This window comes from Lagopus muta, chromosome 10, assembly GCF_023343835.1.
Source record: "Lagopus muta isolate bLagMut1 chromosome 10, bLagMut1 primary, whole genome shotgun sequence".
Lineage (NCBI taxonomy): Eukaryota > Metazoa > Chordata > Aves > Galliformes > Phasianidae > Lagopus > Lagopus muta.
The window spans coordinates 8,019,987-8,047,204 of record NC_064442.1 but is presented as its reverse complement, the minus strand read 5'-3'; the positions used below and the strand labels follow the sequence as shown (position 1 = coordinate 8,047,204).

Here is a 27,218-nt window from a genome sequence, read left to right as displayed (position 1 = left end):
GAGAAGGAAAAAAAAAATACCGCACCACCACCCCAGAGGCAGAACGACTGGAAGCACCGGCGGGTCCCAAACTCCGGCTGCAAAGAGCGCTTACCCAATGCCGGCAGCGCGGGGCCGCAAACTTTGGCGGCCGCCTCCCGGGAGCTCCCGACACGGCTGCTGGGCAAGGACAGAGGCAGAGGTAGGGGCAGGCAGGCGCAGGCAGCTCCCGCTCCTCCACTCCGGCTGCCTCCCCTCTGCCTCCCTATTTATATCCATCTTCCAGCCGCCGGCGGTGCCCGCACTGTTTACAGCAGCTCCGGCTGCTGCTGGCTCCTCCCAGCCGGGAACGATCCCTCCAGCCCGGACTGACATCCGCGGCCGGCGTCCAGATGCTGGGGCTGGGGAGAGCCCCCCTGCCAGGCTCCGAGCCGCTGGGGCTGGCCCAGCATCCCGGGGGTTTCCCTGGGGACTCAGAAGACCCGGCTACACTGTGGGGTTCAGGGCTCGTTTTGGGTCCCCAGGCACAGTGTGTGCTCCCATGGGGTGCCCTGTCCTACAGCTTTCTATGGGGAACATCAGAACCCAAACATCCCCCATGACAGCGGATGAACAGAGAAGTGTCTGTCGCCTCGCCTCATGTCACCAGGCTAACCTGAATGCAGAGCCAGAGAATTCCCTTCAGAAAGTACCTCAAAGAAATCCACATGCATTTACCCCTCTGGCATGGCCCACGCTCCTCACTCTTGCAGACACCTGCCCAACCTCCTCCTCCTCGGTGCACATGGCAGTGCTACCCCATGTTTATTTTCCATAAACCAGAATATCACCTTTTCCCCGATCACCTTCTCCCTAGGCTGTAAAACACAGCAGAACAGAACTTCCTGGGGACACCACTTACTTCAGTCACTCCTTCCCATCCCTCATCCCTGCTCTGCATCCCAACACCCAGCAACAAGGCCAAGCCAGAAGGCAGCAGTGCTCCCACATATGGCCAAAGCCAAAGCGCTGCGAAGCCACAGGTGCCGCGTCTCAGCGACAGTTGTGTGCCATCATCTGGTCAAACAGCTTCAATCTGTCACCACTGAAATCTACTCCAGCTGAGGATTTCTTCTGACAGAGGGCACAAAGAGGCCATAGGTATGTTAGGAACAGCGGGCAGAATAGAAGACACAACTGCTTCCCTACACCCTGCTCTGTATGCCGGATGCTGGTGGGTGTGAACACAGCTCCCATCCTGGAGGAACACACTGGGAGAGGCTTGAGCTGCCACTTTTGCTGCTGGCTGTTCACTGATCACGCAATGCTGGCACTTCTATTCTGTCTCAAACAGCTTTTGGCATTTTCCTTCCAAAAAGGGAGCAGCATTAGTCAGTGTTGTGCCTCGTTCTTATCTGAATGCAACATGTATGGACATGAGGTACAGCAGCCTGGGTTTGTGGTTTTGGCAGATAGGTGCATCTGCTGGTGGGAGCTGCAGGCGGGACGAGACAAACAGGAGTGTGTCGTCTCCAATTACCCTGAACCCTATGGTTCTAGGAGTGGAGGTGGAAGGGAACCCAAGCCTTCATTTTACATTTCTTGGGTCCCTTGAAGCCTCATCGATTTGTATTTAAAATATTTACTCTAAGATTCCATGGACTTACTTGCGACCTAAATAAGAGATGGCAATGATTAACCCAACCAACCCAGTGATAGCAGAAATAAATGTCATGCAGACTTTGGTCGGCACTCAGCTCCATGCAGGTCCTATGAAGCTGTTAGCACAGCCAAAGGTGACTCTGGTTCCTATGTGTCTTTTTTGGAAAAAGAACCCTAGATATGGACAGGGTTCAAATCCTTCACAGCCATTTCCCCTGCGGCCTCAAAACCCACATAAATGCACAGCTGAGAGCCCTTTCCAAGAGAAAGAATCCTCCTTGGAGGTGAACTATCTGTTTTCTGCTGTATTAAGCTTTCACCAGCTGAGGAGGGAGATTACAGAGCAGATCATGGGCAGATCATCTCATTTCTTTGAAGAGTGCCACCTCACTTCCAGGAAAGCACACACATTCTGCATATTGGTGCCTGTGAGCTAAAGCCCTTTCCTTTTTCCTGCAATGGGAAACCAAGACAGCCTACCGCCTACTGTACTTCTTCCTTGAAAACAGAAAAATCAATCCGATCTCACAGGGTGGCTCCCGAAAGTGTGTTTCCCGGGCACACTCCCTGGCTGACCGCTATCCTGTTTCCTTATTGCCACCCGGGGAAAGGAAGGAGAAGCGGAGTCAGCGTCCCCTCGGCAACGCCCGCTCCCACGTTCCCCCCTCTGCCGCCCGAGCGCTGCCGGCCCCGCGCTGCTTCACCGCCGGCCGGTAGGGGGCGCCATTGCACAGCCCTCACTGCAGCGCCGTCCTCCAGCCCCGCGGCGCCGCTCAGCCCCGCGGCCCCGTGACTCAGGCAGCTCCTGCAGTCCCCCTCATTACATTAGCAACGTTTCTTCAATATGTTTTTCCCTCCGCCTCTTCTTCGTTGCACATCTGCCATCCTCTGTGGGTTTTTGTTTTGTTTTTTTTTTTCTGCCTTAGTTTTGTATTTTCCAAACGCATTTCCACACACAGCCCCCGGTACCCAGCAGGGCACTTCATAGAATCATTAAGGCTAAAAAAGAGCTCTAAGTTCCAACCCCAGCCCAGCCCACCGTGCCCACTGACCACATCCTCAGTGCCACATCCCCACTGTTCTCGAGCACCTCCAGGGATGGTCACCCCACCACTCCCTGTGCATCTGTGCATCACTGCTCTTTTGGAGACAAGATTTTTCCTAATATCCAACCTGAACCTCCCCTGATCCAACATGGGGCCACTCCCTCTCATCCTATCGCTGTTACTGGGAGCAGAGGCTGACCTCTGCCTCACCACAACCTCCTTCCAGGGTGTGTAGGGAGCGATAAGGTCTCCTCTGCACCTCCTCTTCTCCAGAATGAACCATCCCTGTTCCCTCAACCAGTGCCCACAGGACATGCTCCAGACACCGCTCCCTTCTCCTGCTGGCTGCACTATTTCTGTTAGAAGCCATTGGCTTTCTTGGCCACCTGGGCTCACTGGTGGCTCATGTTCAGCTGGTTGTAAACCAGCACCCCCAGATCCTTCACTTCAACAAGGAAGCAGGAAGTGCTAGCCTAGATGCGCCTCAGGTGCTGGGAGCAGCACACTCCAAACATGTGCATCAGGGATGCACTCAGGCTGCTGTGGGCCTGGCAGCCACACTGGGCTGGAGATGTCACCACAGCGTGGCTTTTAGCACTAGCAGACAGCACAAACACAGCTCACAACTGACCCACTCCACAATGCCCTCTCACCGCTGGAGTACCTTCAGCCCCAGCCAGAGAATTAGAATCATTTGAGTTGGAAGGGACCCTTCAAGGCCATCTGGTCCAACTCCCCTGCACTGAACAGGGACGCCTACAGCTGATCAGGTACTCAGAGCCCCGACCAGCCTGACGTGCAGTGTCTGCATGGATGGGGCACCCACCACCTTTCTGGACAACCTATTAACCTGGGCCATGGCTCAGCCAAGCTCCGGGGCCTGTAAACCAGAGCAGCCCCACCTCACTCAGTGGTGCAAGACACAGGATCAAAAAACACCTCTGTGAGTACCTACCACTGTGCTCTGCTTTGGGCTTTGGTGGTATCTTCCTTGCTTTCAGCATGTGCTCCTTGAGCAGAGCGAAGACCTTGTGCTGCTGGCCCTCAGTGAGCACGCCCATGTTCCCCAGCATCCGCAGCATCCTGTGCAGCAAGAAAGGCCTCAGCTTGTGCCGCACCATCTTGAGGGGACTGACGTACATGTTGGGTATTTTGGGTAGCTTGGCATCACGATCACAGTTGTACAACTGAAAGAGGTTCCAGGCCAAGCCAGGTCCAAAGATATCCACTGAAATATATCTGGAAAGTTTGAGGAGCACATCACAGGACAACTGCTTCTCTTGTGACTTCTGGTCCAGGTTCTGACTTAGGGAACTTCTGCTGGTATTGGGATGGAGGAAGGGGCTGGGTCTGTGTGGTTCCACAGTTCCAGGCAGGGTGCTTTGATCGTGCAGCAGTTCTTCATGTTCCACATCCCACCACGAGCTGCTGGGACCCGGGCTATGCTCTGAAATAGTCATAAATACAGCAAAGCTATTACACATGAGCAATGAACAATCCTGGTGGGTCTATATACACATACACACACACTTCTATTAATGTTTTGCAATGTCCCTGGATGCACCACAACTTGTTGAATCACTTTGACAAACTCACTGTGTGCTTCTCCAGGTCAAATCAATATATTCGCAATGGGGAGATTGTGAGGTATAATAGTGGGATAATATGTATATAATTAATGTTTTCTATAATGCTTTATATGCATTCTAAAATGTTTATAACATTATCTATAATGCTAAATGGCTGAGCAAAGTCATTGCCCTGATGCAACAGGGTTAGGCTGTGGCTTCCTCCTATGGACAAAAGGCATTGCTGAAGAAGATTTGGGGCTCCGTGGAGCTTATACTTGCTTTGAGGCAAATATGTGCTCCCACACAGCACTCCTCCATCCAGGCTGAGCCTGAAGGTTCAGTTTACACCCTGAGAAGTGACCAATAAAACAATTAAATTCAGCATCATTAGGCTGCGACCTTGCTAGAGACTCAGGAACATCTATGAAAGCTCTACTGATGAAAAAGGATGAGGAACCCGAAGCTGAAATGCATCCTGCCTACAGAGTTTGGAACAGTTAATGCTTTAGCATAAGGACATACCACTGAATGCTGGAGGTCACGTCCCTGAGCCCTGGAATGTGCCCGCAGTGCTCGTGCTCATTGCTGAGCAGCAGATGAAATGTTCCATTTCCTACAGGTCCAGCATGGCTGGGAAGCTTCAAATATTTTCTATTTGATTTCAAGATTGGAGTTATCAGCCTCAAGTAGTTGCGGCTTACCATCCAGGGGATTATTTGCATGTTTTAACCAAATTGGTTATATATCACACCGCTGTGCTAGAGGATTATGTAGCAAAGTGCACATTTATGGCCGTAATTCATCACTGAAACATAACCCTGTGCTACTGGGAAACGGCAAGATGTGACCACTGAGACCAGATGGCAGCAGGTAATTCAGGAGCATCCCAACGGCTGCAGCACTTTGCATCCTTCATTCAGAGCAATCCAGACATTGCAAGAGAACAAAGCACCGCGTAAAGCATGACTTCGATTGAACAGAACTTCGGATGCTAAAAAAGCTCCGAGGAACTAAAGAGAAAGGGAACGAAAGGCCGATCGCACACAGCCACGTCCAAAGCCACAAGCAAACCGCGGCGCCCAGCAGAGCCCAGGCGGGCGGTCAGCCTCCAGCTCCCTCCCTTCGGGCAGCCGTCGGTGCCGGCAGTCGCACCCACCTCCCGGCAGGGGCAGCCCCAGTCCTGCACGCAGCTCCCATCACCGCCTTTAGGGCAGCCCCCAGCCCAGCCGTGCTTCAGACGGCAGCACGAGTAGCCCCGGGCCGGAGCGGCACCGCCTTCCTCTCCCTCTCTCCTCCTCCCCCCACCAGCACTGCCCACCCACCCCCCCGCTCCCCGGAGGCCGTCACCGTATCGCCGCTGCCTGGGGACGCTCCTCGCCGCCTCGGGTCGGGCTCCCAGCACCGCCACCAACACCAGCACCAGGGTGCAGCTCCTCGGGGGGCCCGCGGCCGTCCCCAGCCCGGGGGGGGCACCTGCAACACACACGCGGCGTTGGGTCGAGTCGGGTCGGTCTCCCGCTGCTTCCCTCTCTGCCCCTCGCCGTTCTGCCTCGCTCACCTGGCGGCATGTAGGGCTGCCGGAGCCGCGCTGGATGGATGCTCTGTGGCTGCCGAGGCTCCTCCAGCCGCTGTCAGCGCAGCTGTGCCCGCCGCCCCCGGGGAAGCTGCAGGCACGGGGCGCGCACTGCCCACCCCGCGGCTCCTGGCAGCCCTACAGGGCGGGCAGCGTACCCACAGCGCAATGAAATCCTGAAAGCAGCACGTTTACCCTTACAGGAGAACAACCTGAGGAGGTGAGGGCTGTTCTTTTCTTTTCTTTTTTTGAGAGAGAGAGAGAGAGAGAGAGACAACATGCCACCACAGTATGGTTAGATTGCAGTTGGACTTGATGATCTTGAAGGTTTTATCCAACCTGAGCGATTCCACACATGCTGCTCCAACGTTTTCTGCAGAAATACTTTGGTTTCTGCAAACTCACACCTGGCAGAGACAAGCAGCACTGCTGCCCCAAGGAGCAGCTCGTCTCTGCTGTAACAAAGTTGTGAGACCCGAATATTTCACAGCTGAAAGCAATCTCTCAGTCTGAAACCCAACTCAGTTTGGAGGAAGATGTCCTGCAGGACTTGGAAAGCAATACAGGTGCAGCAGGTAATATGGGGCTTGGCCCATCCACCACCACAACCATTCTCCTCTTCATCAGCACCAGGACAAACCACCACGGTCACAATGCAAATTACAGCACCGGATGGTGGGGGATTGCACCAAAAAGAAAAGGGTGGGTATGAGAAATCTGTGAAATGGACATAAATAAGATCATTAATTTACGAGAGCAGAACTGGGGAAAAGGATTTTCCAGATGAGAATAAAGTTTAGTGCTCAGTAAATAACCCTGGGAAGAGTGGGTTGTTTCTTTACTGTGTTTAACACCAGATAGTAAAAGCAAATGTGATATGGGTTTATTAAAGGGATGGACAACACTACGTGTAAATACAGGTTTGGGTATTTCCATAGCAGATGGGTCAGTGCCTGGAGCAGAGCTGCCCCACACTGCAGAAGGACACAGAGCTGGGGTAAAAAGCACAGCAGAAGCAACAAGGGTGAGAGATCTCAGTGCAAGCACAAGTTAACAGTTACGTAAACCTCAAAGGATACACATCCAACCCTGTGCAAAACAGAACCTCTGAAGGTGAAACCAATATTTTGCTCTGTTTCGAAGTACAAACCTCAGGCAGCTCCTGATAGGAGAGCACAACTCACCTCCTTGGAAAAAAAGAGCTGGACTGCAGATGCCGTTGCGCCGTATAAACAAAGTTAGCGGGTCACACAGGAAGAAGGGGTGGAAAAAAATGTTACTTATTTACACTCCTGGAAGGCCCGTTGCATAATTTACCCAGGCACACACACAGCCATCTTCACAGTGACACCTCGGCAGCTCTAAAATATGCATAGCAAGTGAAGGCCCACGTTATGCATTTAAATGAGTCCATGTTAACAGTTTGCTGCAGCAAACGACTTTTTTTAGCCCGATCCAAAGTTTCTCTTTCATGACCTCACATCTTCCCCTTTTTCCTACATCTCAAATTCCTATTCCTTTAAGCAAATGGGGACCTGAAATCTGCTGTCTGGTAAACCAGTTCATGAGTTGGCTGCAGATTTTAACTAATAACCCTAATGCTGATGGGCAGCAGTGCTCTGAAATGCCCAAAACAGTGATGCCTTGGTACAGGGGAGAAGCTAAAAGTTTACACAGCAGAAAGAAGGCCACTACTATTTATTTTCTTTACGGGACTTGCCAGGAAACATTAAAAACATCACAACTCACCTCAGAAGCATTCAGTAGACACAGAGCTGCAAGGAAAATGGTTTAAGGGACCCAACAGGTGAACAAATCACCGATTTAGAGGGAAGAAGCCCAGAGCACCGCTGATAGGTCACTAATAATCACTCTAATTAACAAGAACATATTTGCATTGGTTAAACATGGATAAACTTTGCAAAGCAGAGCAGACAACGCAGGAGAACAGCAAGGCACCTAAAGGGCTATCGTTAGGCCACAGATTTATGAAGGCTCACATTTAAAGAAAATTGAGCAGATTTCCTAGAAATAGAGGAAGGGAGAGGCAAGTCTGGGGTGAGCATTAGCTGAACAAGGAAGAACAGCTGGGCATGCCAGGGCTTGGGGCATTTAATACTCAGCCTGAACCACGCAGATGCAAGCCCCATAGTAAGAGCCCAACTGACTGCACACAGGTGAGTGCCATCATTTCCCCCCACTGAGTGAAAATACCTTTTTCTTTCCTTTGAAAGTAATAGCACCAAGGCAACTTCAATGACTACAGACACACCTGCAGTGCTGACCATCCACTGCAGGTCTGTCACAAGGTCTCACGACAACAACTTCAAACTTTTCTTCTGGGCCACAGCACAGAATCATAGAATGGCCTGGGTTGAAAAGGACCACAATAATCATCTACTTTCAACCCCCTGCTGTGTGCAGGGTCACCAACACCAGACCAGGCTGCCCAGAGCCACATCCAGCATGGCCTTGAATGCCTCCAGGGATGGAGCATCTGCAACCTCCTTGTGCAACCTGTTCCAGTGCATCACCACCCTCTGTGTGAAAAACTTCCTCCTAACATCTAACCTAAACCTCCCCATCTCAGTGTAAAACCATTCCCCCTTGTCCTATTGTGTGCTTATCTGTTATTTAAAGAACAACCAGATGCCATTTAAAAGTAATCTCTTCAACATTTGATTTATATACCAAGCTGCGAGGAAACACAGCTTTCCATTCAGGATAGTTTTCCTGGAAGGAAGGAATTAAATAACACGATTCAAGTACTTTGCCTTTTCTTGCAGTGGGAAAACGATGCTCCAAATAAGATTCAATAATGCAGCAAGATCTAATCCATGCATCCTTTATTCCATTACAATCACTGTGTTGCATTCCAGCAACAGGACACAAACTGCAATCAACCGCGATCAATTTGTACAACAATCTGAGGCTTACAGTACATTTAAGGCCTTAACATTTGGAAAAATTAGACCTATGCTAGTAGTGTAACAACTGTGTTTTGCATTTCTGATGCATAATCTGTGCGATTCCAGTGTCAGAGAATCAAATCACTCCTGAACTAAAAAGATCAGCTCAATGAAAATTTAGTTACATAAATTCTTCAAAACATAAATGTGTAAATTTTTTTCTTTTTTTTTTTTTTTGTCCTGGAAACTTTATAAAACTTTAATAGCAAAATAATATAGGGATAAAAACATATTTTAACAAAATGTATTCAATCATATACAAACCGGAATTTTGCAGTTTATTGTAGCTAGACTTAACTTAAAACTACCAATTAAGAATCTATGCACAATGTAAATTCAAATATGTACAGTACTTTTAAAAAGTCTACAGGAATGCTTTACAGAAGGAAATGTCTGTTATGGCTATTATTCAGACCATCTGAATATTAAAATGAGTCTTCTAGTAGTAAATTTACACATTTATTTTTAAACAAGAGCAATTTTGTCCGTAGTTCATTTGAGAATATTCCAGTTACGTTTATACAAGTAATGGAGAAGTCATTACAGAGTTTAGCCCCATATAGTAGTTTGTTTATCATCAGGAGAAAGTATATTTCAATAATTTACTTGGGAAGATCAGTAAGTTAACAAAAGAACACTAAAAGGGAGGTGGGGGGGGACTTCATCACAATACCTTTCCAGTTACAATACCACAGCTAGAAACTTGACAAAGAAAGTACTCCCTTAGGTTGAACCCACGGCCGATGGTTTAGAACAAGCTGTAGCTCATAACAGTTGTGTTCCACATACTGAGAACATTGGAAAAAAAAAAGTCTTCGTAGGACAGAATTAGAAACGATCAGAAGTGAGACAGAGAAAACCGATCTTCAATTAATACAGCACTAGGTAAAAAGTGTCCCCATAAGCAGCTAGTATCCCCACTTCTTTCAGGGCAACGAAGCTAAAAATTGTTGGAATTACAGTAGTTGACCATATTGTGTGCATTAGTAGAATAGTTTCCAGATATAAAAGACAAATTTCATCAGATGTTTGATTAGAACACCCTAAAGACAGGGTATTTCTTCATAGTATAAAGCTATGACAGCTATCCAGTTAAAGCATGTGCAAAACCAGGTAATTTCTTCCGTTCACAGTAACTGAGGTAAAATCAGGTTGGCTTCTTCAGGAGTTGGGAAGTTCGTGAGATATGAACTGTTTTAGTCTCTCTAGATACTGTGCATAAAGCTCTATGTCGTTATGCCCAGCCCCTTCCACCCAGAGTGGCTCTACTGCTCGTGGACATCGCTCATACATCGCCAGGCCGTGGGAGAAATCAATCACCTCATCTTCGGTACCGTGGATCACCAGCACAGGAGAGGTGACTTTAGATATCTTGTCAATGCTGGGGAGGGAAAAGGAAAACATTGCTCAGTTTGTGGCTTAATTATCCATGCTTACCAATGCTTGTGTCTAACTGGCTGCAAAACCCTGGAATTGTGTCCCAGCAATAAAGGACAAGGCTTACTCCCCAAATGCATGTGTAAAATGGAGCCCGCACTACCACTGCTATCACACCTCCAGCTCTGATGGCCAGAGGCCCCAGTGGGCAGTGGTGGAAATCAAGTTTGGCACCTGAACCACCAGTGAGCAGTGCACCTGTCACAGAAGCCACTGAGGAAACCTACTGAGAGGCAAATGGGATTTAATGAGACGTACTACCAGCGTGGATATTATGCATTATCACCTTCCAATGTAACAGATTAGGAACCAATTAACTACATTCCAGTTGTAAGACTTAATGCAAAAACAGTCTCAGCTCATGAGGCCGAAAACTCCCAAATCAGGTAGAAACAGAAGCAAAAAACCCACAAAGAACTGTTCTTTGTACTAGTCGTCTAAGCTCAATGGGCAGAAAACTGTGGGGGAAACTGTGTTATGCAAGGATATTTAACTGAAACCAAACAATTCACATGGCATTTTTTGCTCTGCTACGAACACAGGGTTAGAGCAAGCTTTGCAGGCCAACATACCCAGTGATCACCTCACACAGGAGAATGGAGTCTGAAGAAAGGGGAGAGTGGCACCCTCACACCTCTGAGTTCAGCCCAGAAAACCCCAGTTAGGAAGCACGCTGGTAGCACATGAATGTCCAGCTGGTGAACACCAGGCTTCTGACTGTCTTATTTCCAGACAGCACTCCACATCAGTAGTTACCACTAATTCCAGATCAGTGTACAGGTGCCAAGTGCTAATTAGCACGCTCTCTGCTTCCATCATCAAATGGAGGAATTGGCCAATGACATAACCATGCTTTGGCTCAGGACGTGATGTAAAAGTGAGCAGAAAAATGAGTGCCAGTAATATTTGGTTTGACAGAGGACACGTTTACTTCCTTACACTATCTAATGAAATGTGTTTGGATTTGTCTGTGCTGAAGAACAAGAGAGCATGTGATTTGGGTAAGACTGGATAGAGACTTTACAAAGTAACCAGGCTAATTGCTTACAATGATTAAAAAATACAGATGCCAGCAAACATCAATTTAGAAACAGGCTTAAAGAAGATTTATGAAACTATGAAGTTAATTAAAAATTAAGATGCAAAAAAAAAAAAAAAAAAAGCACTAAACCTCTCACACACAATTCTACAGAACAGTCACTGCTTTCCAGTAAATAGCTGAGTGTAAACACATTCTGGTCTCTGTTTCAATAAATACTTCTCTAGAAAACAGATTTCTTGTCATTTAAAGAAGAAAAGTGTTACTTCAAATTAAAACACAGCCTACTTCACTTTGCCTGTCTGAAATTTGAGTCGTGTGCAACTATGCTGAATATAGAAAAATGTCTCAAGAACTTGAAAGACATCAGAATAATGCAGATTCCTCCCCCCCCCCCCCGAATTTGTCCCCAGATTAGTATCATGGCCAAATGTAAATGTTTTATAATGAAAATGCTCAGTAAACTGAAATCTTAACCCCTGAAGGATCTGTCCTGAATACCACGATGTGGCAAAGCAGGTCGGTCACATACAGTTAGAGATGCTTACACATTTCAGTGGCTACAAACTGAGCTCTCATTTACTGTAGGAAACCAGGAAATCCCTTTCACTCTAGTATTCAGATAATGAAACTATTTTTTTCCCCATATATTCCCAGGCCATTAAGCTAGATGTTGGTATTTTGCAGAAATTTGGAGCGTGTCCCATTGCCACCTCAGCGACTCATAAGGCAGTGTTTAAACTGCATGTTAGACTCACTTAGTATGCTCAGCCACACTGCTCTGCAGCTAGAAAAATCTACAGAGACCACATTCTCACGGAGCCCCAGCATAAAATGTACATAATAGCAATTCACTGTAGGTGCACACAGAACTATTTTGTTTCCTGCCGTGAAGATGGACGTCTGAGCTGCACACATTCATAGAAGCACACTGCTGTTTATTTTCACTGCTTACAGTCTAAGTGAAGTCAGACTGACAGCACTGAACAGCTCAGTAGGTTAAAAACAAAACACTCAAGTGATACAGTGTGTTTTTAGGGTTCTCCCCAGCCACCTTTTATTTATGTATTTATTATTTATTTGATCTGGCTGCTATCAGCTAATCGCTGTTAGGTTTGTAATCAGAGCTATTTTTAAGGCTCCAGATTTTTTCTCTAACAGAAGCATTTTGAATATAACATTCAAGGTTTGAGGATGATGACCAAGCTTGTGTACAACAGTTCCAAATTCTGAATGCACCTAAACTTGGGGACTGGACAGAAACTGTGAAAGCCACCATTACTTGTGGCTGCTCAGGCACACATTTATGGCTTTCACACTCCCCCACTTTCTAACTTTAATCTGTTGTCATGAAAACAAAACAAACACGAGTAACACTCTAAGTATCCCCTACTACACTTACTGCAAACAGCACCTTCTGAAGCAAAGATAGGTTTGCACTGAACTCCACTGAGTCCTTTGCTTCGTCTTCTGCCCTCCACAGACCACTCAGCTTTTTATCCCCATGTCTGTATACGTTGCTACAAAGAGAACAGCTCCCCTCCCACGTTCTCAGACATCCACAGACAGCTTTGTCACAGCCTTGATGCGGGACACCGATCACTCAAATATCTCACAATCTTCTCTCCAAAGCAGTACATTTCTAACACTACCTCAAGTCCAACAGTTCAAAGTCACAACAACAAAACACCTGTAGGAGGTTAATAAAACGAATCTCAAATGCTAGCAAGTGCAACTTATAATTTAGTGAAGTCTTACAGAGTCACTGAGTAATAATATAAAGACTTTGGCTGTGGGGAAAGAAAACTAGTTATGAAATCAAGGAAATATGGTTTGTCTTATCAGCACTACAAAAAGATGGCTTTGTAAATTTCCATTCAGTAACAGCCAAATCCCTTCAAGAGGGAAAAAAACCAAACCAAATCCTACAGTAAAATAAAAAAAGCATCAGAACTGTACCTTGGAATACCAGATCCCTGAAAATGTCCGGTGCAGACATGCAGAAATAATAAAAGCATTCCTAAAACACCTGCTCTTCCTGCATCTAGTAATTAACTTGGAACTGATGCAATTTCTTTTCAAGTGAGACACTGCTATAAAGGCAGGTGTTTCATCTTGAAAACACTTGCACACAGTTTTTTGTAAGTAAAATAACCTACAGCTTCTTAAACAAGCTTAAAATCTCCCAAAAGAGACAGTAAGTCATTCTGCTTTGGTTACAGACATTAGGATCTGACATGATCCTCATCAGGGAGGAACAAAAAGAATGGACATAGGAACAGAGGTGTAAAACTGTTTTACTTACAAAGATCAAAGTCAAAGAAGCAATAGAAAGTGCAATACCTGAGAATACACATGAAACAGAGCCAAGTTGAAAAGTGACCCACACCAGACTAAGGCTCTAGCCTCCGCCTCTCTCCTTTCCCTCCCTTCAAAGCAGTGATCATCTATAATCATCTATACCCTTTTTGGTAAAACCACAGCAATATATTAACAAGTGACTTGAAAACAGCACATCCTACCGTGTTACCTTCTAAAGTCAACCCACATGCTAAGAGAGTGCAAGTACTAATTTGCTGTTCATTAGCCTGAAGAACTTAACAGGACATTAACAATTGTTAAGCTATTTATCCAAACCTGATGACATAAAAATTCTTCTACTAACAACCCATAGCACAGAAACAGGAGAAAAAATAATAGTAGTAAATGCTAGGAATTATTTGTTTGTTGACATATCACATCAGTTTGAGACTGATATATCAGCCTGTTTCTTACTCGGTGAATCTCTACAGGTGTGCACACCTTAAGTTTAAAATACAGGTGACAATTCAGTAAAAGTTGTATGACAATTCCTTTTTAAACACCTAACGGTGCACTGAGTATAGAACAATCATCCTCACAACATTTACACGTACCTTGGAAAAGCATCAAAACAGTAGGTTTTCCTGGTGTCAGGAAATGCTACCCGTAATCCAGACATCAAAGGAGAATGAAGGATTACTGCTGCACACTCGTACCGAGATGCCAGGTCTACTGTAGGGACAGTACCAATACTCTGACCATAGAGAATGATGTTCTCAGGACTAACGCCATACCTGTGGAGAAAATAAATATCACTTTAAAAATCATATTCTGCATCATGAAAGAAAAAAATGTAGGTAAAAAATCCCCAAACATCCCTCCCATCCACTGCACTTTAAAAATCTGCTCCCAAGAGAGGTAAACTTACACATCTGTAACTCTAAAATACAACAGTAAAGTAAAGAATCATAGTTGATATAGGCTGAAGAGAGCTACCCTCACAGCAGGAATGCCAGTTTGATAATCTCCACCATCTTCACGAACACCTCTTTCATTCTGCAGCAAAGCAAATTAGAAATGAGACTTCCCCATACTTACAGTCACTCCCAGGAATTTCAATTAGATATTCTGTAAGCTAACAACCCCTCCGCTCTCTCCATCATTAAACAATACAGTTACCCCTTTGCCCCTCCTTTCTTTCCACACAGCTGGAACAAGGCGTCCAAACTGCCTTACTGGCATAGATGAAGATACCAAAGAGCCTAAGAAGGGTAGTTCTGTTCATTTTTCCCCTGTTGATGATTGCTGTAAGTTAATCCTCATTTTCTCTCTTCCTGCTTAAAATACGTCAAGCTTATTTTTCAATTATAAAGATACATCATTCCATAAAATTCTGGGTTCAAAGCAAGTCTTGGATGGCTCCCAAATGTTCCTGTCTAGCCTGTAGGTTGTCTTAGCTTGTGCGCTGTTTCACAACTGCAAATAAGCAGAAGCTAAATTAACATAATCAATTCTAAGCTTGCAAAATACAAAGGAAGTGGGAAATGGCACAGACAGTGTTGGTGGGTAGGAGGAAGAGTACAGTACTATTTGGTTACCACAACTTGTGAAGAAAGCTACAAATCAAAGCTATTTCTCAGCTGGTTATAGATTATTTATCCAGAAGGTTTCTACGTCTAACTCTATTTTCTACTGCAAGCTGTATAAAGAATAAGTGAGAATATTTCTATTGGAAGATAATCTGTGCAGAATGTCTTTTTCTCAGACTACACTGCCTACAGTCCCATTGAAATGGTTATGAAAATAAAAGTATATATATCAAAAGCTCCAGTTCAGGTATTCAATGTACAGCTGGAAGTTTTCCAACTCCTTTGATATGCTGATAGAGGTATCTGGCAGAGCTTGATAGCACTTGACTTTTAAGCAGTCAAATGATTGGGTGCTTGCAAAAGAGATTAAAATTAGAATGGAAGAATAATCCAACATTGACCACCCAACCTGGATCTATCACAGAGTAAAACTGGGCTGTATTATAGATTCTGTGTAAGAGGAATTTTCTTAATATTTTTATGCTGCTGAACATTAGAGCGCTTTTCACATCCACTCTAACATGAATAAGCAACTGTATAAAAATATCTCCCAGAGGAAAATTTTATCCTCTTGGTAACCAAGCAGCAGCTCACGTTGGTGGTCTATCACTGCAGCCATGGCCTGATGTTTTAAAAGAGATGTTGTGAAGCTCTCTTAGGAGAATTTTTTCCCCCTCTTACAGTCAGAAAAAGTCCAGCACGCAGTAAAGCCTGTCTGATTTGAGTTTGTACATTAACAGAACCCCAGAGCAAAGCGTTATCCTCATGGAAAGGAGTGTGGTAGGTCAGAGGTAGGTACCTCTGAAGGCTGCATATGGAAACTGTGCCTCCATTCTGCTGAGCTACCAGTTGTTGCATCATATCAAGAACAGGCAGAAATACATCAACATCAGAACGTAAGAAACGTGATGGGAACAAGTGCATATACATAGCACTCAGAACAGAACTGTATTGACGCTGGTAGATTTTGCAGTACCATCCAAAGCCCCAATATCACGATACATTTTTTAGAAATGGACCATTTCTAAAACATTTACAATCTAAGCAAAGCACAGAAACAGATGTGTGGATGAGAATCACAGGGTAACAGGACAGTATAAGGTAGAGAAAGAATTCCTTTAACATAATTGCCTTAGCATTGCAATTTTCTCTGGCATTGATTTTCTTTGTATTCACTCCTTTTGGTGTTATTTTGTTTCTGAAAACAGCTTATGTTGCCAATTGAGCACCTCGCTGTCACCACTACAAGCAACTAGAAAGAAACAAATCTCAATTTCACAGTGCGCTGGCTGAAGTCTGAGCTAGTCTGTAGTATCACTAAAGAAAAAAGAGAGAGAGATATCTCTAAAGTAGCCCTTCATCACCAAAATATTACAAATTCTCAGTATTCAATTCTCCAGAAAGGCAAGGTGGTAATCTTAAAAAGAGTATAAGGACACTGCATGCTGCACCAGCCTGTCATTCGATGGAATGCTGTTTCTATTTTGTATCCCTACTAACAGTCCACTAAGAATCTCTTGGATCCTTCTGGTCAGGGACAGTCCAACTGTCCAAACCACCAGAGTCACTGTAACAGATTTATCTCTTCAAGCCCTTTACCATCAATCAGAAGATGACACCGAAATCTTACCACAAACATCAGCAGAAACATCTGCACGGACAGTTTACTGTAAGGACAAAGGACACGTGACAGCTCAGAAGCAAGGGCCACGAATAACGACAGGGGTGAGGCCCCTGGCACTGATGGCCACAGCTTGGCACTGGCACATTCCGAGCCCTCACGATGCTGCCCAGGCAGTGACTCAGCGAGCAGGGCTCAGCCAAGTTACAGAACAGCCCGTGGATTTTGGCCTTAACACACAGTACATTCGGGGAGCCAAGGAGGGGCCCCTTCCTCTCTCTCTGCAAGCTCCTGGGTGGTGTTAAGAGATTCTTACGCAATCAGAACAGTGATAAAGAAAGTGAAATAGAAGAAACGAGGAAGGGCGTTCATGGATAAGAGACAGCAATCAGATGGAAACTAGGTGGCATACAAGGGAGGAACAAAGTGAAAACAGCAAAAGACATTCTGAGAAAAGAGGCACTCTGCTACATCTTGTTCTCCCGTTAAGGAAGTCCTTCTGCTGGCCAAACAGCAGCTCCTAAAAACATCTTTCTTGAAACAAGGCGCTTTGGTCTCCATGGAAATGGCTCTGAGGGACAGCGAGGCTCAAGAAAGGCCCAAGGGAACGGCCCAAGATAAGGCAATGCAGGAGGGCACTCCAAGAATTGCCATGAGCACATGCAAAGCAGTGATTTGACAAGAAAATAAGGGGAAGGAAAAAGAGGAGCGTGCTTGCCCCAGACAAAAATCAGTTAGTGAGAAGCATAAAGCTGCCTGCATTGTAAAAGATGAAAGCATTTCTACTCCCCCAACCCATAGATACAGATCAGATGGCAAAGTTCTCCAGTGTAATCTGCTCCCAGAATCTCACCAGTAGGTCACATGGATTAGGGATTACATTTGCTAGGAGCACAGGAAAAAGAATACAAACATCTCCACAAGCAGCACAGCTGTAGGCACCCTATTGCTGGCCAGCTCAAGCCACGCTCAGCTGCAGCACCAACACATTCCAGTCAGCCACCAAGAATCCACATCCCTGACTTTCTTACTTACTCCGGTATGGACTAATGACAGATTTCAGACACACCAGCAGGTCTGTGCGACAGGGAAGGGATTGGAACACTGCTATCAGCAGACTACAGTGACAGGATGGGACACAGCTACCTCCCATTTAATGTGCTTAGCTGTAGGACTGTAGTTTGCACTGTGCTCCCACCTCAGTTTTCTGAAACAACAGCATGTGTTTGTGAAGTACTAAAAGCTTTCTGCTGACAGCACTCTGTACAGACTAAGCATTATCATTGAAAACATCCTCATGAGCATGAGATACTGCATTTATTTTTCTTCCTTCTGGGCTTCAGCTTCAAGCAATACCGATGGAAAATTCACCACTATTTTTATTCCTTCCTTACTCCACTGCAAGCACCAGAGGAATGCTGCTGCAGGACTACAGAAGTGCCATACATCCCAACCCTGCCTGTTCTCAGCCAAAGCCGCAGGAGCTGTGCCAATCCTCCAAGGTGCTGAATACATATTTTCAATAGTGAAGCCAGTTCTTTTTCTCAGAATTTCCCAATCACTGAACTTCACCACACCTTCTACTTTCAGTTTTGAAATGTTAAGGTATTTGCTGCCCCAGTACTCTTTACCTAAACCGTAAGGCACATTCATCAGCATGGATACAGCAGCAAATCTGAGTTTTCAAGCTACTAAAACCCAGTTGCAGTATCTATCTCAACAGAGAACACCACAGAAGTGTTTTGATAACACAAACCCATTCATCATGCTGTTGAGGCCTACTGTATCACTGCTACTGAAATAGGCAGCTACCGCTGATCAAGTTCTTCCTTCCAGAGTATTTAAATAGAAATGACCAAAAAAACCCAAGGTAATTAGCTCACGGGCTCTTTCAGTATGAAACCGTGCTCTCCCCCCTCAAGGGAAACACCACAAGGAAATGATTCAATTTTAAAATGTGGAGCAGGAACCTATCAGACATCTGGAATGATACAACTCAAAGCACATTTCGAGGCAGCAGTGAATTCTCAAGTATTCTTACTAGAACAGGCATGCAACTCCGAGCAAGTAAAGCCTTCAGACCTCAGTACAAGCCTGTTTCTTCCTCTTTACACAAGTTCCTTAAATTTCCCTCAAATTAAGATTTTAAACATGCACGTACTTAGCAACATGGGCATTACAATCATTTCAAGGAACAAAGAAAACACCACAAATTACTGTTTCAAACGCATTATCTCTAAATGGAACAATTCAGAGAACTTTAGATTGCTTGTTAAGAATTTCAAATAGGTTTTTCTGAAGAATCATTATAAACTTCCATAAGTGATGTGCCTACAGTTTCAGCCCCAATCAAGTAAAAAACCTACTTGCTGATTGAATATCTTGAACTTGAGATTAAATTGTGGGATCTTTATGTCAACAAAACAAAAGACAGTCAGCAGGAGAGATGTGCTCAGTAAGTATTCTTGCAAGCAATTATTTACATTATCAGAACAAAATACTGAATTTCACATCCTGCTTCAGCAAGCACCACTCCAACATCTCAGTCAAAACATCACAGAATTCACAGCTGATTTCCAGCCCAAAGTCAACACTAAATTGAAAGCAAGGCATTGAAGTTTTTTTGTGTGAAGCATAACATCAACTGTCAATGAGAAAATCAGAATTACTTCACAACTCACAGGAATCCCTGGCACACAGTAAGAATCTCTGCGCCAGTTTTTCATTCACGTTTCCTTGAATTCACACAAACACAGGTCTACAGTTCTTCACTGTTTTCACAGGCACAATAGACACTGACGCTGATTCTTTAAATTAGGCAACGACTTCCTTCTCTACCTCCTTCCTGCACAACTCTAAGTAGAATATGGTTCAAGTTCAGGTGTAGCAGACTTAGCACTGAGTTCATGTTTTCATTGTAGCAGGAGCCAGAAACAGTTTGCAGAGTATTCTGGCTTATGAAACTGCAAGAAAGAGACAATGTGTGTTGGCACAGATCCCAGCACACTGTCACAGGAGCAGACGCGTAATTGCACAAGTGCGTTCACACAAAATAATTTCAATGTCTGCCAAAAAAATTTAATCAAGGAATATACTTCAGTTTCATATCACTACTCTTTTATTGCTGCTTCAGAGAGTCATTTGCTTACACTACGGAGAAAATCCACAGCTAATCAACAGAGGCTAAAACCGGAGTTACAGAACAAACCAAAGACACCTGAAAACGCCCACTTAAAGGTTATTTTAGATGCTCACTATTTGTAAATACCGTTCTACAACAGGCAACTGCAGCACTAACAGTGACATAGTACAGCTTCTTTTTTGTTTTTGTTCCCCCCCCCCTCTAGTATAAATAAATGGATCAAGCAGAGGCAATGTGGCTTCCTCCAGGCACTTCTGTAGGACGACCAGCTGCACTGCAGCAACACACATCAAAGCTCTACAACTGCTTCCTGGTTACTGCCGTGTGATAACCAGCTATGTGCTATCAAATATTGAGAACTGTGGCCAAGGTTCAGCCAAGTCCTAGCACACATATTGAATATCCTTGGCAAGCTCTATCAACCACAACAAAACCAAGGCAGGCAATCTACACACTGCTGAGTAGGGATGGCACAGCATGCTTGCCCTGAACAATTAAGGCAGGTGACAAAAAAGGCTATTTCATGTCATTCTCTGGTATAAACTATAATGAAATAGCACTTTGTATTAATTGAATTACACTGAATTGTTTTCTACTACATCTCCTTGGAAAAAAAAAAAAAAGCCTATAACCATAAAATTAGGGAAGAAAAAAATTTGACTAATTTCTAATAATTAACCAGATGTATTTCTAATAGTGTTTCCTGACCAGCCACACAAGCCTCCCCATCTTCTAGTTCACATGCCAGCACTATACTGCACAATAGCAGAAAAGTGACAGAATTAAAAACTCTGTTTTGCAGACGTTTCTCCTCCCAGATTACTTCAAGCACGATGAAGGATGTGGAAATGAGCACCTGACACTGAAGTCAGGCATACGGATACATAATAATTTCCACTTGTTAGGCAAAGAAAATGGCCTTCGCTAAACCAACAAAAGGTGGAGGGTAGAAAAAAAAGAGCTAGTTGGAAAATACCATTCCTCAGGTGTCACATACCAGCCTTCTATCCCCCAACAGCACCAACTGCTCTAACACTGTTACCTCCACCAACTAATCTTGCCTTACATCCCCCCACCCTTACGGCTTGCATCAACAGCAATAGCAGAAAATCAGCTCACACAGCACTACTGCACAGCTTAATCCAGAGCCTGCCTCATTCCCTGCCGGGATACAACTGGTTAAACTCAGTACTGTACAGGAAAGAAAAAAAAAAGAGAATTACGGCAGATCCCAAGTTTGACACAAGCCTATATCACACTGTAAACACAGTACTCAGACATGCCAGATGTTCAGACAGATTATTCCTGGTTCACTCAGGGGGTTCTGGTTCTCAGCCAAACTACTGTACCTCCTTTCCACAATCAGTGGCAGTGGAGAGTTCAGATAAGAACAGAAAGAGCACATAGAGGAAAGGAAGCACGTTAAAAGATACTAAGAACTAGATGTGTTTATTCCATAGGAAAGAAGGCTTCAGAAACATATGACAACAGGCTTCAAATATGAAAGAAGCAGCTGCAAAGATGAAGATGGAATGCACTCTGGCTGGTTTCAACAGGACAAAATGGAATGAGCAAAATTGCAGCAAAGGGGCTTAGGTTCGGGTTTTTTCCACCTATCATCTGAGAAAGTACTGTAACTGCCCAGTGAGACAGCAGAATTTCCACGACTTCATGTTCGCAAGAACAGTTCAAACCACCACCTATCATGAGTAGGTCACAGATAACTGGTCCTGTCTTGGGAATGGAGGGTACTTTCTCGCCTCCATTTCCTGCACTTAAGTGCTCAGAGGGGCCTCTCACTGAGAATAAGACCAGCATGTTTTCCTGTAAACAATAAGGATTACTGCTTGACATAAACTGAATAGATTTATAAAGCTCTACATCAGTAGCTTTAGGATAGGGGTTGATTTATTATTTTTAAATAAATTCCTTAGAATATTAGCTCCTCCAAATAAAACAAACTTTTTTCCCCATCCAAATGGGATCTTAAATTGCTTAGTGCCTGAAGATGCCATATTTTAACAAGGAAAACATTTCATTTTTTTTCCAGATTCCCCAGTGCAAGTGTGTTCCTTCTCCAATTTTGCCACCTTCATGGTTGTAGAATTCCACGCCATGTACAGCACTGCCACGTGCTCATTTTGCACCACGTTACCACCATCCTGCTGTCAGCCCAGCCATGCCACAGCCCTGTACCCTGGCAGAAAGCAGGTCCACTCTGCAGCCCATCTGCTCCTAGTCATAAATCAGGCTCTTCCTCACACCCATTTATAGCTCATGATCTTATAGCAGAGACCACTCAACAAATGCAGAGTGCATGTAGCCACCCTAATTTTTTGAGCATTCTTTAGGTAGAAACAAAAGAGAAACAGAGGATAACAAAATAATTGGTGGTGTGCACCATCAGCTGGGAAAGACTTCTGCAAATCCGCATTCTGGAAGTCTCTTCCAATCTAGCTGAACTGAAGCTAAATGGGATACAGAAGACAGGGCAGAAAATACACATGCCATGCTCACTGTTTTATTTATTTATTAAAGAGGTGCCAAGAAAGACCTCTTGTGTTCTCCCACACTGAGAACTCAATTGTATTTATAACATGACCCCCAACCCCCCAATACAGCTGAATACTGAACTCTGGTGTTCTGTTTATGTCAGGCTGCCTGTTTGTCTACCACATGAACTAGCTATTATGTATAAAGGCCTGGCTTTGAAACAGTTGTTTCTGCAGGATGGAGTTGTTGTTGTTTCCCCCCCCGGATAGCAACACAAGATACACAGAAATAAATTTCCAGTAAACCTACTTTCACATTTAATCGGGAACCCACATCATGGGCATACTGGTGTGAGAGAACAACACAGCACTGCCTTCACCATCATTCATTCTCTCATACTGAGACAAAGTCAGCAAAAAGGCCACTGAAAAATGAGCAGTGATGTGGCCGAGCCTTCTGTTGGAACTTGCATCTTCATCATTCCACTATTTCACAACACTGAGATGAATAACACTCCAACACTCAGTGTGCGCTCACACAATGAGAGGAAGGGGACACTTTCCTCAATTAGTCCCATGGGCTTTTCTTCAGTTCGTCTGTTAAAGATGTTGGCTGCTCAAGAGAGCAGGACAGAACAGCTAATAGGAAGCCACAAACAAACTACTGTGATGTCAGGAGCACAGGTTTTGTCTTCTGCTTACGATGAAACTGTGATTTATATTTAACTTTTTGAAAGTATGATTATATACATGTTGCAGAACAAAAAGAGAAGCAGCATCTCCACATAACAGAAAGAGGTGCACTCTGCTGCACTTCGTGAAGAATCCAAGCCCACTGTGTCTGGCACGACGACATCTGAAACACATTCTGAGAAATGTGAAAAATCAGTTTCAATGATTAATGGAACTTTCTGACCACGGTGCCCTGCAATTAAGGGTTTCAATCAACTTCTCACATGTACTCACTGCAAGGGAAGAGAGAGACACTAAGCTTAGTTGATGTAGAAGTAACTGCAAAGAATCTATGCGTTACCATCGTTTGGACACTCAAAGAAGCCTATAACCAGCATATATCATAGCCCTTGTTAACTTGCTCTCTCCTTCAAAGAAACAGGCACACTTTGACACTTTAGCACTATTTGAGATCTTTATCACTAAAGCTCTTCAAGCCTCATTTCAACTCTCGGCTCACAGAAGCAAATACAATCAAAACCACTGGAAAGGGAAAGACAATGTAACAACAGAAGCAAGAATTAAACACGAACACACATTCAACCCTATTTGCTTCCTTGATTGACAACTTTAGAAATCAATTACAGCTCTGAAGCCAGCACCGTGCCACCAGGTTAAGGTTTTGAAGACAAGTATTTCCCCACTCTCCATAGTTTCTTGCTCCTCCTAAGTGCTTTCTTACAGCAGCTTTGATTTACACCATTTAGTCACAAGATACAATGGGTGGACGGCACACTAAAATGAATCTCTCACTTAAGTTAGTTTAAAAACAGAGCACTGGAGTTGCTTTAAAAAAGTATTTTGCATTTAATTAAGTTGGTCAGTAGCAAATAAACACGCAAGAGAGAAGTATTAAGCTTTATTTATCAAAGATAAGAAACCTTTACTGGCCTCTAAGAACAATCTTTGTTGACCACACCATCAATAATTCACAAAAAACAGTCAGCTATATTCCATTATATACTCTTTACTGTAACCAGTGTACAATACCTATGTAGCCAATCTGAGGTGCATTTAAGTAACTTGTTACAGCAGAGAAAGTTCTGTCACTTTCACAGAGAAGCTCCACAGTACCTTCTGGAATGAGGAATTTACTACCTGCACCCCCAGCTTCTCTCTCATCTCTATCCTGTTGTGGTACCTTCATTGCAGCCACGCACATCATACCACATGTTTTGTAATACAACAGAGCTAAGATATGTAAACATTTAGAGCACTTTAAGATCTTAAAGTTTGACAGCCTGTAACAAGAAGCCTGCACTTCCACTCTGGATATCCTGCCCTCAAAAGCTGGAGAAAAAAAAAAGGTAAAATGCTTCCTAAAATTGTACTCTTAAAAGGATTGTTATAGAACACCCGTGTTGTAAGAACAAGATTTGATGATATCCATGCACGTAAATGCAATATCTTTCTATATAAAGATTTCAAGTAAACCAAGGTATGTGCCTACAAGTATAGAAAGTGCTCTTGGGGAAAAAAAAAAAAATCTGATTCCATAGGAAACATTTCTTTAAAAGTGCAAATATCAACTCGGGTTATGCAGTCCCACCAGTTCTGTGTTCATAGCTGCTTCTTACATTTCAATTGCTTGAAAAGCTCAGGAGAGCCCTGCCTGATTTCTGATGCTGAGAACTCACAGCAAGCCAACATGTGCTGGCTGCCCTTCCAGCCCATCCTGCTGCCCTCACCTCCCCTGGCTCCCCTGTGGAAAAGGGAATAACACAGGTCTGAAAAAAGCAAGCTCACAACTCTCCAAGCATTTCTGTTCAGAAGCACTGTGTTATTCTTTCAGTACTCCCACCTGCTTGTTGGGGCACCTCTGACATCTCAGCTAAGTCTCAAATATACTGCTCTTACCCTGACTCCTCTTTACAGGAGACACTGAATTAACTTCCTGGAGTATTTCCCTCACCTTCCCTATTTGTAACATCATGCAACACGGTTCAAGGCCATCCTCCTCCAGCACTAATTGCCAAGAGCTGCATCTATTAAAGTCTTAAGCCTCTGACTCATGAGCTGGGATTACTTATCTGAGAAGCAGCGCAGCGGCTTCTGACCTGAGCTGCTGCTGTTCCACCCATCGCAGACAGTTCTGCCCTTCCACCACTCCAGCTGCTCTCAGAGCAGGGAATAATTGCTGAAGCATGCAACCCAGAACAGGGCAAGAAAACAAAAATAATAATAATAAAAAAAAAAAAAAGAGTGGCACCAGTGAATTTGAGAACGTCTGGCTCTATCTTCTGAAAATACTGCTATCACTGCATAGGCATATAAGCTGAGCAAGCATCCTGTCCTCGTGCAGGGTCACGTATAGATTTTCTCCCCTAAATATATCCCTGATGAAGTTACTCAGGTGCCTTAATTTAGACAATACAAAGCCCCTACACACAGGATTTTTCCTCTTCTTTCCCAGTCAGCACACAGCTCACCTGGTACAATTAGAAAGCAAACTAGTCAAAGCTGGTGACAAAAACTTCACAGCAACACTTGGATTTAACTGAATGCTCTTGATTAGGTTTTTGTCATCTCAAGAAAACAAGGCTAACCTTAAATGGTGACCAAACTCCAAATATCACCTAAAACTTCCAGGGTTGCATAGATTAGATATATACACATCAAATTAAAAAAAGCATCTCCAAAACAAGATCTCAAAATAGGAGTACATGTGAGCACTTCTAAAAGCAATTGCCTTGATGCTCCAGAAGAGTTAAATGGTGTGCCATGCTGGAATTAATCCTTTGGGAGACCAGTATTAGGAAGGCTATGCGGGGGGAAGGGAAAAAAGCAGATCACTCATGCTCTAGAACTACTCATGTAATAATCCCACTGCTGAATTCAAAGGAAACTAACCAGCTTTCTCATGTGCCTGTGTCAGTGCTGTGTTGGCTTTCCAGTTTTCTCTGATACTCCTCTATTTAGTTTCAGACTACATTAAAATATGTAGGCAAAATATCATCTGAAAACATGCTGCTCTCTTAAAAGATAAAGGCAAAAGATCAACCCCCGTTAAGGGACCAGGTTTGCTGCAACTGTTTGGTATAACTTACATCAAATATGTGGCACTGATTCAGTATTTTCCTTTTGTCACAGAAATTTGTAACTGTATTCAGAAAACAAGTTGATAAAGCTTTTCACCATTATCTCCATAATGCCAATAGCAGGGAACAAACAAGGCAAACAGCCTCAACAAATGGCAGATGCTTGTATCTGAAATCCATTTAGAGCAGACAAAGTTAAAGCCATTTTCACACTGTTCTTCAAACCCCTGGAAATCTGAATGCAGTCTCTCTCGCCAAACACCAAAGCCAGAGTCTAAAGAAAAACTCATGGGGGCTGGAATGGATAAGGATTACACAGCCTGGATGTGCTGCTGCTTCCCATCCCATCAATGCTGCTCTGGTAGCAATTCGAGTCTTCAGCAGAAAGGGATTAAAAGGACCACGAGGGGCAGAAAGGGAGGGCAGCAGAGAGGTCCTGCTGCAAAAACAACTGGTATCTATGAGCAGTCCTAGGAATTCTAAGAAGAACGGACGGCAGAAGGATGCAGCTGTCCCTGTTACATGAATATTTTATGGACAAACATTATATGAAGATGACTCAGCTGGCAGCAGCGTTCCTTGTATAGTTAGATTAATATGCTCATTCATGCACTACAGAAGAGCAAACAAAGTTATTCAATAAGGCAAAGATTGCTCTCAAAAGCAAGCAGCACCTCAAACAGACATTTAGGGGCTCAATGCGGAAGCTAAGTGAAGAGGAGCCGCAGCCCTTGTATCTAGGAGACCACACATCCTGCCTCTTCAATTCTCAGGAAATAGTTCATCTTTCTTGGAGTTACTCTGAAACCACTTCCACAGAAATAAAGAAGAAAGGCAACATTCTCTTTTGATTTGAAAATCAAAACATTTGACACTTCCCCTGCACTGACATATCTTGTGAATCCTCAACTGGAAGAAATCCTACTTGGATAAATGACACTGTGACCTTTATTTCTCCTCACCCTCAGCTAAGTGGAGAAAACACATCAGTTTTCTAAGTGCTGCAAACACCGAGCTTTATTGCAGTGTGAATTTGTATGCACTTAAG

The 27,218-nt window shown here is 44.2% G+C and overlaps 3 protein-coding genes across 5 annotated transcripts in view; all 3 read right to left on the bottom strand.

Moving 5' to 3' along the window:
* LOC125697977 (cell migration inducing hyaluronidase 1) overlaps positions 1–3,625 on the bottom strand; it is a 110,730-nt gene extending 107,105 nt beyond the window's left edge. For both annotated transcript variants that reach the window (XM_048955693.1, XM_048955697.1), the window contains exon 1: positions 95–3,625. The gene's annotated coding sequence lies outside the window, so the exon portion shown is untranslated. The remainder of the gene's footprint in view (positions 1–94) is intronic.
* The window catches only part of LOC125697976 (cell surface hyaluronidase-like), a 49,150-nt gene extending 43,109 nt beyond the window's left edge, over positions 1–6,041 (bottom strand). The window contains exons 1-3 of one of the 2 annotated variants that reach the window (XM_048955692.1): positions 5,796–6,041; positions 5,585–5,710; positions 3,622–4,113 (exon numbers count right to left, since the gene is read on the bottom strand). In XM_048955692.1, the coding sequence (XP_048811649.1) occupies positions 3,622–4,113; positions 5,585–5,710; positions 5,796–5,805 (628 nt within the window). In that variant the 5' untranslated portion in view covers positions 5,806–6,041. The remainder of the gene's footprint in view (positions 1–3,621; positions 4,114–5,584; positions 5,711–5,795) is intronic. The other variant, XM_048955691.1, reaches the window with a different exon arrangement.
* A 2,598-nt stretch (positions 6,042–8,639) lies between these two features.
* ABHD17C (abhydrolase domain containing 17C, depalmitoylase) overlaps positions 8,640–27,218 on the bottom strand; it is a 31,239-nt gene continuing 12,660 nt past the window's right edge. The window contains exons 2-3 of the mRNA XM_048956093.1: positions 14,171–14,350; positions 8,640–10,160 (exon numbers count right to left, since the gene is read on the bottom strand). Coding sequence (XP_048812050.1) covers positions 9,941–10,160; positions 14,171–14,350 — 400 coding nt within the window. The 3' untranslated portion in view covers positions 8,640–9,940. The remainder of the gene's footprint in view (positions 10,161–14,170; positions 14,351–27,218) is intronic.